Source organism: Engystomops pustulosus, chromosome 11 (genome assembly GCF_040894005.1).
Source record: "Engystomops pustulosus chromosome 11, aEngPut4.maternal, whole genome shotgun sequence".
NCBI lineage: Eukaryota > Metazoa > Chordata > Amphibia > Anura > Leptodactylidae > Engystomops > Engystomops pustulosus.
This window is the reverse complement of record NC_092421.1, coordinates 18,990,296-19,002,933: the sequence shown is the minus strand read 5'-3', so window position 1 is coordinate 19,002,933 and position 12,638 is coordinate 18,990,296. Positions and strand designations below refer to the sequence as shown.

At 41.8% G+C, this 12,638-nt stretch overlaps 1 protein-coding gene across 2 annotated transcripts in view; it reads right to left on the bottom strand.

Annotated features, from left to right (window-relative positions):
* Window positions 1-646: 646 nt before the first annotated feature.
* Window positions 647-12,638, bottom strand: part of PAPSS2 (3'-phosphoadenosine 5'-phosphosulfate synthase 2) — a 50,724-nt gene continuing 38,732 nt past the window's right edge. The window contains exons 8-13 of one of the 2 annotated variants that reach the window (XM_072131061.1): window positions 12,415-12,456; window positions 8,385-8,590; window positions 7,223-7,358; window positions 6,312-6,580; window positions 4,282-4,511; window positions 647-3,015 (exon numbers count right to left, since the gene is read on the bottom strand). In XM_072131061.1, the coding sequence (XP_071987162.1) occupies window positions 2,874-3,015; window positions 4,282-4,511; window positions 6,312-6,580; window positions 7,223-7,358; window positions 8,385-8,590; window positions 12,415-12,456 (1,025 nt within the window). In that variant the 3' untranslated portion in view covers window positions 647-2,873. The remainder of the gene's footprint in view (window positions 3,016-4,281; window positions 4,512-6,311; window positions 6,581-7,222; window positions 7,359-8,384; window positions 8,591-12,414; window positions 12,457-12,638) is intronic. The other variant, XM_072131062.1, reaches the window with a different exon arrangement.

Sequence of the window (12,638 nt, the reverse complement as noted above, 5' to 3'; positions counted from 1 at the left end):
GGGAAAAGTCCTTTAAAGTCCTTTAAATTGTCACCATGAGGTATGTTAAAGGGGCTATCCAGTGATGTCCCATTTGGGCCTGATCATTACTGCAGTCCATGCCGGACCTCAGTCATGACTTGCAGACTTGAAAATTGACAGGTAACATCCCCAAAAAGTTGGGAGTCTGTTCCTTATGGAATAGATATATTGGTTTGGTTCTAATCCCGCATCATGTCATAAGGCTTCTTATCGGTCATGCTTGATGTCAAGGGAGCTGCCTTACAAAGTAGCTAAAAGAGGCGTGGCTTTCCTTATCCCATCTTGGAAAACTTTGCATATTTTCCTGGCATCCCCAAAGACATTCCAGAATATCGGACCCTATGATTTGGTTTCAGTAAAACATATCTCTGAATGCCAGCCTCAGATCAGACAAGGTAGCCGCCCCCATTATTCAGATCAGAAAAAATAAATATTCAGATTTTAATTACTAAAAAATATTGCTCATACATTCCCTTTAAAGCCAATCTACCACCAGGATGAATGACTATGCAAATGAGCCTGAGCGGCTCCAGGCTCCATTAACACCTATAAAGCCTTGAGTCTTTCATCCTGGTGGTAGATGCCCTTTAAATATAATAGTTAAGAATAACAAGACAAGTGAAGGTAAATATATAAAAGTGTATTTGCTATGTAACATAAGCAGTATCCATATGACATTGTGACAGACACTGATCAGCACAACATATATCACCTTCTAATAAATACAGGCTCTACACAACAGCCCGGATTACAACACAATTATAACATCATACAGGATAACACAGACTTGTGATGACATCATATCCTTCATAATGACTGCAAATCGGCATTAAAGTGACCTCTATGGTATCTGGACTGATCACGTCCTACACCCTTACTTAGAGATCTTCAGTTACTGCGACTAATCATCCATAGCATACAAATCATACATAAATCATACATTTGGTCCTTTAAAACAATGTGAACACATGAAGATATTGACTTATTAAAATGTTGATACATATTACATTGGAAACATTTATAAAAATACTTATTTTCTTTGTATTAGTTTATAAAAAAAAAAAAAATCTGGCAGCTGATTTCACAATTCTGTACAAATTCTGAACATTGTAGGACACTGAGAAAATGTAGGTTATACTTCCGCCTGTTTTGATTCCAATGTTGCATCTTTTTAGGAAAAACTGTCAAAAATAAGAAATGCCCTGAGCATGACACTACCTATGTCCATGCAGGTTCTCTTTTCCCCTCTATAAGCTGTCCAATTTTTTCTGTATGGTAAAAATATACAAATGTTGAACAGTCTCGCAGCTCGGTCCTCTGCCTCTGGTCCTAAGACAACTGGCTGGAGCAGCAGCCTTCTTCTCCCCTGTCTACAGTAAGACAAAGCTTGTGCAGCCCCTCCTCCTCACTGGCTATAAGACAACTGGCTGGAGGAGCAGCCTTCTTCTCCCCTGTCTACAGTAAGACAAACAAAGCTTGCAAAACCCCTCCTCCTCACTGGCTATAAGACAACTGGCTAGAGCAACAGCAATCTCCTCCCCTGTCTACAGTAAGACAAACAAAGCTTGTGCAGCCCCTCCTCCTCACTGGCTATAAGACAACTGGCTGGAGGAGCAGCCTTCTTCTCCCCTGTCTACAGTAAGACAAACAAAGCTTGTGCAGCCCCTCCTCCTCACTGGCTATAAGACAACTGGCTAGAGCAACAGCAATCTCCTCCCCTGTCTACAGTAAGACAAACAAAGCTTGTGCAGCCCCTCCTCCTCACTGGCTATAAGACAACTGGCTGGAGGAGCAGCATTCTTCTCCCCTGTCTACAGTAAGACAAACAAAGCTTGTGCAGCCCCTCCTCCTCACTGGCTATAAGACAACTGGCTAGAGCAACAGCAATCTCCTCCCCTGTCTACAGTAGGACAAACAAAGCTTGTGAAGCCCCTCCTCCTCACTGGCTATAAGACAACTGGCTGGAGGAGCAGCATTCTTCTCCCCTGTCTACAGTAAGACAAACAAAGCTTGTGAAGCCCCTCCTCCTCACTGGCTATAAGACAACTGGCTGGAGCAGCAGCCTTCTTCTCAGTTCTCTATCTTGTCTACAGAAGGACACAAAAGCTTGTGAAGCCCCTCTTCCTCACTGCCTATAAGACAACTGGCTGGAGCAGAAACCTTCTCCTCCTCTACTCTGTCTACAGTAGGACAAACCTTGTCTATTCTGGATTTTTTAGAGCCCGTACAAACTAACCCAGTATCCCAAACAATGAGGTTAACTTTTATCATTGAGTTATAGGATTATTGTTCAGAGCTGCTCTTATTAACACAGTTTTGATCTCCCATATCTTTATGTGTCTATCTCTCAGGGTGCATGTGGTCTGCCATATGTCAGTGTATAAGTGCTTTCTTGTCTGCTAGCTATAAGGTATATATAGGGGAGCAGTAAAAGAGCTGGAACATATAGACCATTTTCTCCAGAAATGTCTCTTGTAATTTAAGAAGAGAAGCTCTGAAGCACAAGTAATATCCTATGCAAAAGTAAGAGAATTTGCATCAAGAGTATGTTGTATCCTCTATTGTAGATGTGCTAACTCCTGGATGTTCCAGTTTACAAAGAACAAGGGAACACGGCTCTCAACCTAAGAAAAAATATTGGAATTTGTCAAAGTGCAACATTCTAGTTCCGCCAGCAAGTGATTCTTAGTGGACAAAATAAAATAATAGTTATACATCGTATTAAAAGCTTTAACTAAATAGAAATTAGAAAGCAAAAAATGAACAAGTAAATAGATTTCATTTCAATTATCAAAAAAAGGACACAATAGATAAAAACTAGACTACAACATTTCTTGTGTATGTGCTTCAGATCAACTATTCTTCTCCAGGGAGCAGTAATAATCTGTCAGGACCTTCCAAGCTTTGGGGGCCATGAAACCATCTGGTGGGTTTTGTCCTTCACGTGCCAGCTTTCTCATGCGGGTTCCAGAAATGAAGTCAAATTCGTTGTGTCTAAAATTAAAGAAAAGGGAACATTTGTTTAGGGGATTGTCCTGGTAAATAAAATTAAGTGTAAGAGGGATCTACTGAGAGCCAGGGATATAACTAAATACTATGCCACCTATTGCTCCCACCACTCTAGGATCCCAATGGACTCATCCACCTCTGTGTCTCCCGACAATACAAGAAATACAAGGAGAGGCCAATCCAGCCAATCATTGGTTGGAGTGGTGACCCACAGCAGCCAATGATTGGCATTTTCTATCCCACACCCAGGATGTTGAATGCAGCCAGGTCGAGTAGCGTCTGGACAAAAATGGCAAGGGAGCAGGATGAGCCAGTCTTCTGATGAGGCTACCAGATCTTGTAAAAAATATATGAAAAGTTAACACTCACTCCCACCCATACCACAGGATACATTTGTTCAGAAGCAGTCACTCACAGTTCTGTTAAAAATTAGGAGAAGATAAAAGAAACAAAAGGTTAAGAATCTGCACTCCCACATTCCAAGTCCATTGCTCCAATTTCCAGATCACAATTTTCCAGTACCGCCGCTACCAATAATCCAATCGGGTCCTCGCAGCTCCTGGCGAAACCGAGGTCGGGCAAGGTCTTTGGTGTTTCGGACATTTAACCCTTATTGATATGCGTATTTTAGCTTTGAGTAGATAAAAAAAATATTTCTACTTTTATTCCAAAAGTTTCTCTGCACAATGTTCTATATCTGCAAGGACCTGATCTGAGTATCGGCAGTAGCGGAAAATTTGATCTAGAAATTGGAGCAATGGACTTTGAATCTGGGAGCGCAGATTCTTAACCTTTTGGACTTTTATTTTTTACTCCTGATTGACTGCTTCTGAACAACTGTATCCTTCAGAATGAGTAGGAGTGAGCGTTCACTTTTCTGTTAACAGCTGCTCCGTGGTGGAAATTTGGATCGGAGGAATCACATTTACCATTATATTTGTTAGGCTCCCAAATACCTAATATATTTTTATACCTACATGCATTCTTTATGACCTTATGCATACGGTCATTAATCTTGTCCAGCTATGAATAGGAGGAGCACTAGGACTTTCCGATACCATTTTTTACCTATATGCCCTATACTACAAGTTGCATCAGCCTACATTCTGTCTGAAATATAAGGCATGTCAATCGGAAAATCCAGGGCGAAATTTATCTAGCGAACTAGCACTCGCACCTTTTTCAAAGCCCAAGGGTACTACAGGACCGTCGTATATGGCTGGACTGTGAACTGGGCCTCAAAAGTCTTACCTTTCCTTGTCGTAGAATTCCATGGCTTTGTTCTTTGTGTTGTAGGCTGCCACTCTGAATGGGATAATCTCCACAGACGTCAGCCCTGGAGCCATGCTCAGCACTTTTCCACCGTGTGTTGGCTCGTAAAGATCCACTTTGGTCTCAGGATGTGGCATACCGGCGGGGTCCCTTCCTACAATGTAGAAGTTTGATCCAGCAATCATGCGAGACCTGCAGTGCCACTGGACCTATAAAAGGGATAACATAATATAATAATTGTAATGTACATATTTTTCTGTAGGATGTATCTCATGGATACAAAAGTGTTCTACATGGAAATTTATAGTCATAGCGGGGGATTTATAAAGCGCATAATCCTGCCCTGCTATACTAAGAGGAAGCAACCGTGCAGCCAGGAACTACCACAGCCTTCCCACCCCATGCCGGCCCACTCCACGCTTACTTTGTGTGGAGGTGACATCAGAGGAGAAAGTTGCAGTTCATGACCTTGCAAATATCCCTCTAAAACTGAAGCCAATTGGCCTAAAGTAGGTAAAAATTCTCTCCCAACCTTAATAGGTCAGAAAAACCCTCTTATAAGTTTAAGAGATGATATGTTGCTATCTTGTGGGACAAGAATAATTTTAGGTCAAAGCAACTTCGAATTTGGAACCCGAGCTGGCCATACAGAATTGATGCCTGGCATGGGGGTTCATGTTTCCCACCCATGACAGCAGACAGGTTTTGGGGATTGTCCAACGAGAATTCGGGTCTGCGTCCAGCTTCCTGCATGTTTTGCTTCTGTGCTGAGGTCCGCCGGAGGTCACCTTCTTCTTGCCGGTGCATGTGAGTGTTTGATCTTGCAACACAATTTCGTTTTTAAATTCCACGGTTTGTCCGAATCTGTCGGGTGTCCGACGGCACGCCCCCGATTTCTGTCGCATGCAAGCCGGCGCCGATGCAACACAATCCGATCGCGTGTGCCAAAAAAAGGTGGCGTTCGGACCCTTAGTAAACTTGCCCCAGTAAGTCTGACAGCTGATTGTGTGAATGTATATAGGGGGAGTTGGCTGATATAGATGTCAGCCGAACGAGCATTCCCTCAATAGTGTTTCTTAAGGATATGGACAGCTGTACTGTGCAATTTGGATTGCTGTAACTACTATATAAAAAGGTTAAAATTCACAATTACTCCCACAAAAAGTTGGAATACACTTCTACCCTCACTACACCTTCAGATAAGATCCACACTTATAACATTATCAAAAATTCTGGTATCAAAGTTTGAGAACAAGTCAACATTCTCCAAGACATTTATTTGGCTTCTCTGTTATTGAATAACACAGCGGCACCCAGATGTCTCACGTCAAGATAAATTGTGGTGCTAGAAAATCCTATTTACCAGTGCCTTAGCATGAATCCAGCTGTGCTTGTCAGTAATGTGTTTTGTCTCTTCCTACACCCACAATGTTCTTGTCCTGATGGCATGGATGTGCAAGGTTTTTCTCCAGTAGTGTAGGGTTTTCCATTAACAACAAGTTAGCGCCTATCCACAGCTAATTTGCTGATCGGTAGGGGTCTCAGTGATGGGAACCCCGTGAGAATGGAGATACCCCTTTTGCACCCCAAAATAATTGGGTGGTCAGTCCTACATGTGCACTGCCTATGCCTATTCACTCGAGATAGCAGAGTATGAAGCTTGGGTATCTCCATCAGCGCCATAGAGGTGACTTCAGGAGCTGGGTGCATGTGCGCTGTTCATGTGTAGTACAATGGAGGTACAATGGTCTACTGTTTGTGTTATCTTTGGGGATCCCATCACTGTGACTCCCACCCAAAAAGTTATGCCTTATCCTCTGGATAGGGGCTAATTTTTTGTGATTGGACAACCCCTTTAATTATTAGGCTCTGAAGGACCTTTATTCACAAATTGGGGTGCTTATTAAAGGGTCGTCAGCCCCTTACGTCTAGCTGAGGGTGGTAGCATTGTGTTAATCGTGCATATACTGCTTGACCCTTCATGTTATTCCCATTAAATATCCGCTCACCTCCGTGGGTCCTGCATACAACATTGGAGAAGGAAAGATAGCAACAATAGTGGATTTGGGGTCCAAGACACCTTCTTCAAGCACGGCTGCATGTTGCTTCATGCGCCAATCCAAAGGCACATCATCATCTTTGGTCCACCCACCCAGTGGGTGAAGGAGAAGTACAGGGTGCTTATATCCCCTGTCCAACAGGTGGCGCTTTGTATCCTGCATGAGAAGAGCATGTCCATTATGGACAGGATTGCGAAGTTGGAAAGCAAAGACGGCATCTGTAAGAAAATAAAGAGAATTCTTTAGACCTTTCGATAGTTGCCGAACTTTCAAAGACTACCAGCGCACACCCTGTGATTTAAGAGTCATGTCAGGACATTCTGGTCTGCAGAGCTTTGCAGATTGCTTTATCACATAGCAAACACTTTAGGCGTGAGGTTTGCCAACAAGGTTTCTTAAGGACGGAGTCTACAACACTATATACGTCTCCCTCCTCCCCTGCACCAGGATGTGCAAACACAGGAACAGCTCATGCAATGGGTTGTACAACGTACAAACACCCGGTTCTAAGAGTATCTCCATAGAACCACTGCTGACATCTTCCATCCAAGATCATGGCTGAATGGACAGACCTGCATACACAGAAATCAATGCAAAGCAAGAACAAACGTTGCTATGTAACCATCTATACTCCTCTGCAGTGGACCCAGCTGTTAAGATGCTCAACTGGGCTCAAACAAAAATATAATGTGAAATGGGGAAGCAATCCCAAGCAGAAAGTGCCACCCTCTAGGCATCTATACTCCCATTTACATCGACAGATTAATTCAGTCTATCTATAGAACCTGAGAAAAATTTCCATAACTGATGATATATGCCACTATGTGGCCATTGCCGTGGCACCTAGAATACAGACTAACCCGCATTCATCACTTTGGCCTTCTGTTTCAGTTCCAGGGGGGTAAGGCGGTATTGATCTAAACCATCTGCCCATCTGATTCTTTCCAGAACTTCCAGATCTCCACCAACCAACCAATCGCCACTTTCCAGGACCATCTGAAAGGTAAGATGTTTGAATTTGTATCATCTTTAGTCATGTTAAACTGGTTCTATATGAAAAGACATCTTATAACATACTATAGAAAGAATGGGACTGGGCCACCAGAGGATCATCCAGTAGGCCCAAGCTCTAGCCAAATCCTGGTCCCCAGAAGACGCAATTTGGTGAATACTGGAACCTGTTTCCAATAGGTGGGTCCTGGGAATAATTTTATCTGATGGGCTCCAGTGCAACGTCTGTGTCAGGCCCCTGACTATAATGTATGGTTTGTAGTACTAATCATCTCATTAGGAAAAGTGACACCTTATGGGCCCCTAAGCTTCTTGGGACTGCACCCTCTACATCTCCTCAAGTTATGCCCCAGTTGATGGGCACAAAGAAGCCCAGTCTGCCATTGGCTACAGTGTGCAGTGTTTTACAGAGATAAAAAACTGAGAAGAAAAAGTATATGAATGAACAACTTCCAAAACATGTGCAATCTGGAAAAATAACCTTTCTTGAGACATTTCTGAAAACATATCCTTAACGTTACGCTCTTTGGAGCTAGGTGTAATTACCTGCACAGCTCTGGCTAGTGTGTGAATTGGGGTGAAATCACTGGGAACTTAGCTGCAGCCATTTGTCTCAGCCACCATATGATTTTCCTTTAAAAGGACATCTGCCACCAGATTACTGCTCATTACGTCTAAGGGATGGGGGGGCGATAATACGTTTGTAAAAGTGTAGGAGGCGCTCAGGCACAAGGCGCCAGAACACCTCTCAGCTTCCACGGATTTTAATATATTTATGCCCACCCTGCAAGCCTCCTCCTCCTGTTGGCCGGGGAACTAGGAGAGAGCACATGCCACGCTCTCCACACACACGGCTGGATACTGGCTCCCAGGCCGGCGGCAGGTGTAGGCTTGCAGAAGGGGGCGTGCATAAATTAATGATGATTGGTCCATCCCCTGTAGTGAGCGTGCGATGATGTTCTGCTGACAATCACCCATTGGCTCACATACCTGTACGACAGCACAGCTTACCTTGACATGAGGATGCTGCGGGCAGGTAGTACCCCAGACCCGAGCGCATCTTTCTTCTTTTCTGTGCTCATAAAACTCAGGGTTACGCAGAATGGCCACTCTTTTCCCCTCATAGGACAGAGCGAGTGCGTCAGAGTCGCTCAGTTTTTCCTTGTCTTCTGAAGAGACTGGCAGCACAATGGGAATGCTCAGGTTGATAACTCCACCTACAAACACATCATAATGATGAATATTAAGCTAACGCATGTAAACACATATATGAAATAAGTCCGCTCCCCCTAGTGGCGGCTATATACAACCAGAATTATTTTAGTTTAAGTAGCTTGCTGATTAGCAGGCAATTTTTTTAAGAGGTTGTTTTAGAAGGGAAGCAGCTGTTCCCTTATTCGTAAACCACTCTTTCCTAAATTATATCATACAGGTGACTTCTTATGTACCTGAGCAAACTTTTAATCCCCTACGTTATCTCAATTTGACTGCTCTACCGAGATTCACTACAAACATGCAGCAAAAAATTGCTGTGGATCATGTGGATTTTAAAGTCCATTCATGTCAATGCTGTGATACGTCTACGTCTAGATTCATGTCCATTTCCATGCAGAATCTATCCGCATCTTGTGCAGTAGCTTTGTAATCTCATTATCACAAAGCAAATGTAATCCACAGTGGGGCTTATTTATTAAGGGTCGCGGATCGCACTTTCGTCAGACTTTTGGACGTTTTCAGGTTTTGCACAGCTGTGACAGCTATTTAATAGGTCAATAAATAACAGGAATTTCACAGCACTCCTTGTGTAGTAGATGGTGCCAAACTAGGGTCCCAGCCCTGTTCATGCATAGATAATGGAAGATGGCACTCAATCAAATTTGAATAATAATTGCTTTTTATTTTTGTACATAATACAGGTCATTTTGACCGAAACGTCATGCTATTCTGTGGATGTGTACAAAAATAAAAAGCAATTATTATTCAAATTTGATTGAGTGCCATCTTCCATTATCTAGGTATTTAATAGGTGTCTGTGCTGGGATTGTGTTGCACGCCAAAGGGTTTTAGCGCAGCTGCGCTGCTTTCATGCGACAAATCAGAGGGTGGCCTGTCGGACGATCCGACTGATTCGAACTGAGCGCGGGATGTAACTTTCAAATTGTGCCTCAAGCCCAAGCACTTACATGCACCAGGAAGGAGAAGGTGAACTCCGCGGACGGGTAAGTAAATGTGCCCCAGTGTGTTTGATGCAAATTCGACACACGTGTAGGAACCTCTTGAATAAAACTTATCTCAATGTGACTAGTGTATTATCTGTTACTAAATCCTTCTTCCTGAGGCTAGGGAGGCAACATAATCTTGTTCACAGATTCCCTATAACTACGGATTAATATATGTAAATCTTCAGCTGTTTTAATAAAACTTCACTCGATGGCATGCTGAAAAGAAGATAAACCATATTATGAATACAGAAACATGTTTCACAGCTCATTACAAGCCATTAGTAGTCGTTCTATGCAGATTTAGAAGCGGTACAGCAGCCATAATCACCAGGTAACAGTTACAGTATCAGGTTAGGAGAAGAGTCCCACTTTATATTTTTAACATTAGTGGTATGGAAGTCCCTTTCTCCTTTAAACTGCACACTGTAAATGTTGTGTGTCTTATCAGCACATTACAAATTACATTTTTTTTGATGACCAAAAAATGAGATTACCAGGAAAAAAAATGAAATTACTGAAAAATGACATACACATTATAGAGGGGGTCAATTAGAGATCCAATAGAAGCTGTACTCTCGATTAACATTTCAACACTTCTTATTCTGTGTAGTGTATGAGAAAACCCTCTGTTACCTTGATAGAAATTATATTTCATATGGCTTGCAATTGACATCTATCCTCCCACCCGCATGCTCATGCACACATCTAGCGTAGTAGAGGGGTAGCAGCCATAGCAGTTGCTATGGGGCCTGCAGTGTCAGGGGGCCTTGGCATCTGGGGTTTTGTCTATGTATTGGGTAGGAATATGCTTTATGTGTATGTGTATACACTGTATTTGAATGTGTGTATATGCTGTATGTGTTTATATTGTATTGTATGTTTGTGGGTAGGTATAATAATAATTCCTTTATTCACATAGCGCACACAGATTACGCAGCGCTACACAAAGCTTGACAGATCAGTCCACTGTAGGTATGTATAAACTGTGTATATATATTGTATGTGATTGTAACTTACATTTGTGAGTATACAAATATGTATATTTCTTAAGGGAGAAGGGGGGGGGGCCCACATCAGAAGTCTGCTATGGGGCCCTGCCTCTCCTAGTTACACCCCTGGTCCTGGTCATTGCATTTACAGTCTAACACCTTGAGCTGAAGTGTCAACTAGGGTCCTTTCCAGCTAAGAAAGCCCCTTCTTGTGAGAAGCAATGGTTAACACCAAAGCTTAAGTTTAAGATTGCCTCATCAACACAGGTGGTGGTACTGAAAGTCCAAAAAACGATATTGAAGAAGATGGAAAGTCTTGCAATCAACTGTCATGAGACTACAAAAAGATGGCCGCCGGTGCTCTACCTGGTCGTAAGTGACGGAATACAATCAAAGAGGAAGAGGCGATATAGAAGGGAAGATTCCCAGGTAATTTTTAATAAAAGATACTCCAGAGGAGCGCCCGGGAGTGGATTTTTCCATGAAGTGGATTGCCAGACTTTGCATCTTCCTACGTTTCATCCCACTTAATATCTCTGAGATCACGACAACCCGGGGCTACACCCTGAAGGATTAGCTAGGAAGCCATCCAAACCTAACCTAAGCCTAAAATTAGGTTGTGACTATATCACAGCCATAAAAGGTGAGCGGATATTTATCTTGACTTACTTATCTAACTTAGAATTTCTGAGAATACCATACTATAGGTTGTGCTTGTGTTTTCTTCTCCTATTTTTTAACGGCCCTCTAGTAAAATTATATTAACCTAAAACCCTTTGACAAAAAAATGGTGTTTTCTTCTCCTTTTTATAATGTCTTTCCATTAAAAAAAAAAAAAAAAATATATATATATATATATATATTTTGATTATAAGGCGCACCATCAATAAATGCCTGCTAAAACATCTATGTGCATATATAAGGCGCACCAGATTATAAGGCGCACCTGATTATAAGGATGAATGACCAGCAGGTGGCAGACCTGTGCACAGTTCAAGGAAGCTGTTGTCTGTAAGTACGGTTCATATATAAGGCGCACTGGACTGTAAGGCGCACCTGATTATAAGGATGAACGACCAGCAGGTGGCAGACCTGTGCACAGTACAAGGCAGCTGTTGTCTGTAAGTATGGTTCATATATAAGGCGCACTGGACTATAAGGAGCACCTTTGATTTCTGAGAAAATCAAAGGATTTTTTGTGCGCCTTATAGTCCGAAAAATACGGTAAATATACTTACAATCCTACTTCAAAAAAATAACCCGCAGGTTGCCCATTTCCAAGCAACAGGAATTTTTGTTTCCACTACACAGAATAGAAGTATTGACTTTATAGACTATGTAGAGCCAACGCTATACACAAATTAGACATTGTTCAATAACAACCAATTAATAATGTCTTAATATAATCAGTTTAGGGATGGTCCATTTATTCCAGACACATTCATATTCTTTATTTTGTATTAGTAAAAGTATTAAGATGCTATTCAAAAAAAGTCAAAATTATTGTCATATTTTCATACCATCCGTATACTGACAAACTGGATATTCTTAAAGTGGAATTACGGTTCTACATTTTGCATACTAATACTTATTCATTTCTTTGCAGGCAGTTTCCATTACGTTAGCATCATGTGAGTTGCACTTGCAGAATGTTTAGAATTTTAGGAGAACGGACATTTGTGGGTTAAAGTATGAAGTGTTCTAGAAGTGCAAATCACTTCGATTTACATGCTGACATTTCACTTACTGGCAAAATTAAGATTGTATATAGATCTCGGAAATCTGGTATTCTGATTGGGAGCTAATTCTTTTCGTATAAAATAAACTCACCAAGAGACTTTGAGAATGTTAAATCTGAGTTATGCCTGGCATCTGGAGAGAAGTGTAGTTTGATCAATCACAAAAAACTACTTACATCATCAACATAGTATTTTGAGCCAGAAATATACACAAGAAAACCCGAGCATTTGGTCAAACAATAACTATAATTTGGTGCTGCCAAAAAAAAAATAACTAGAAAACAAATGTTGGTTGAGACATACCTTCAAGTGGCA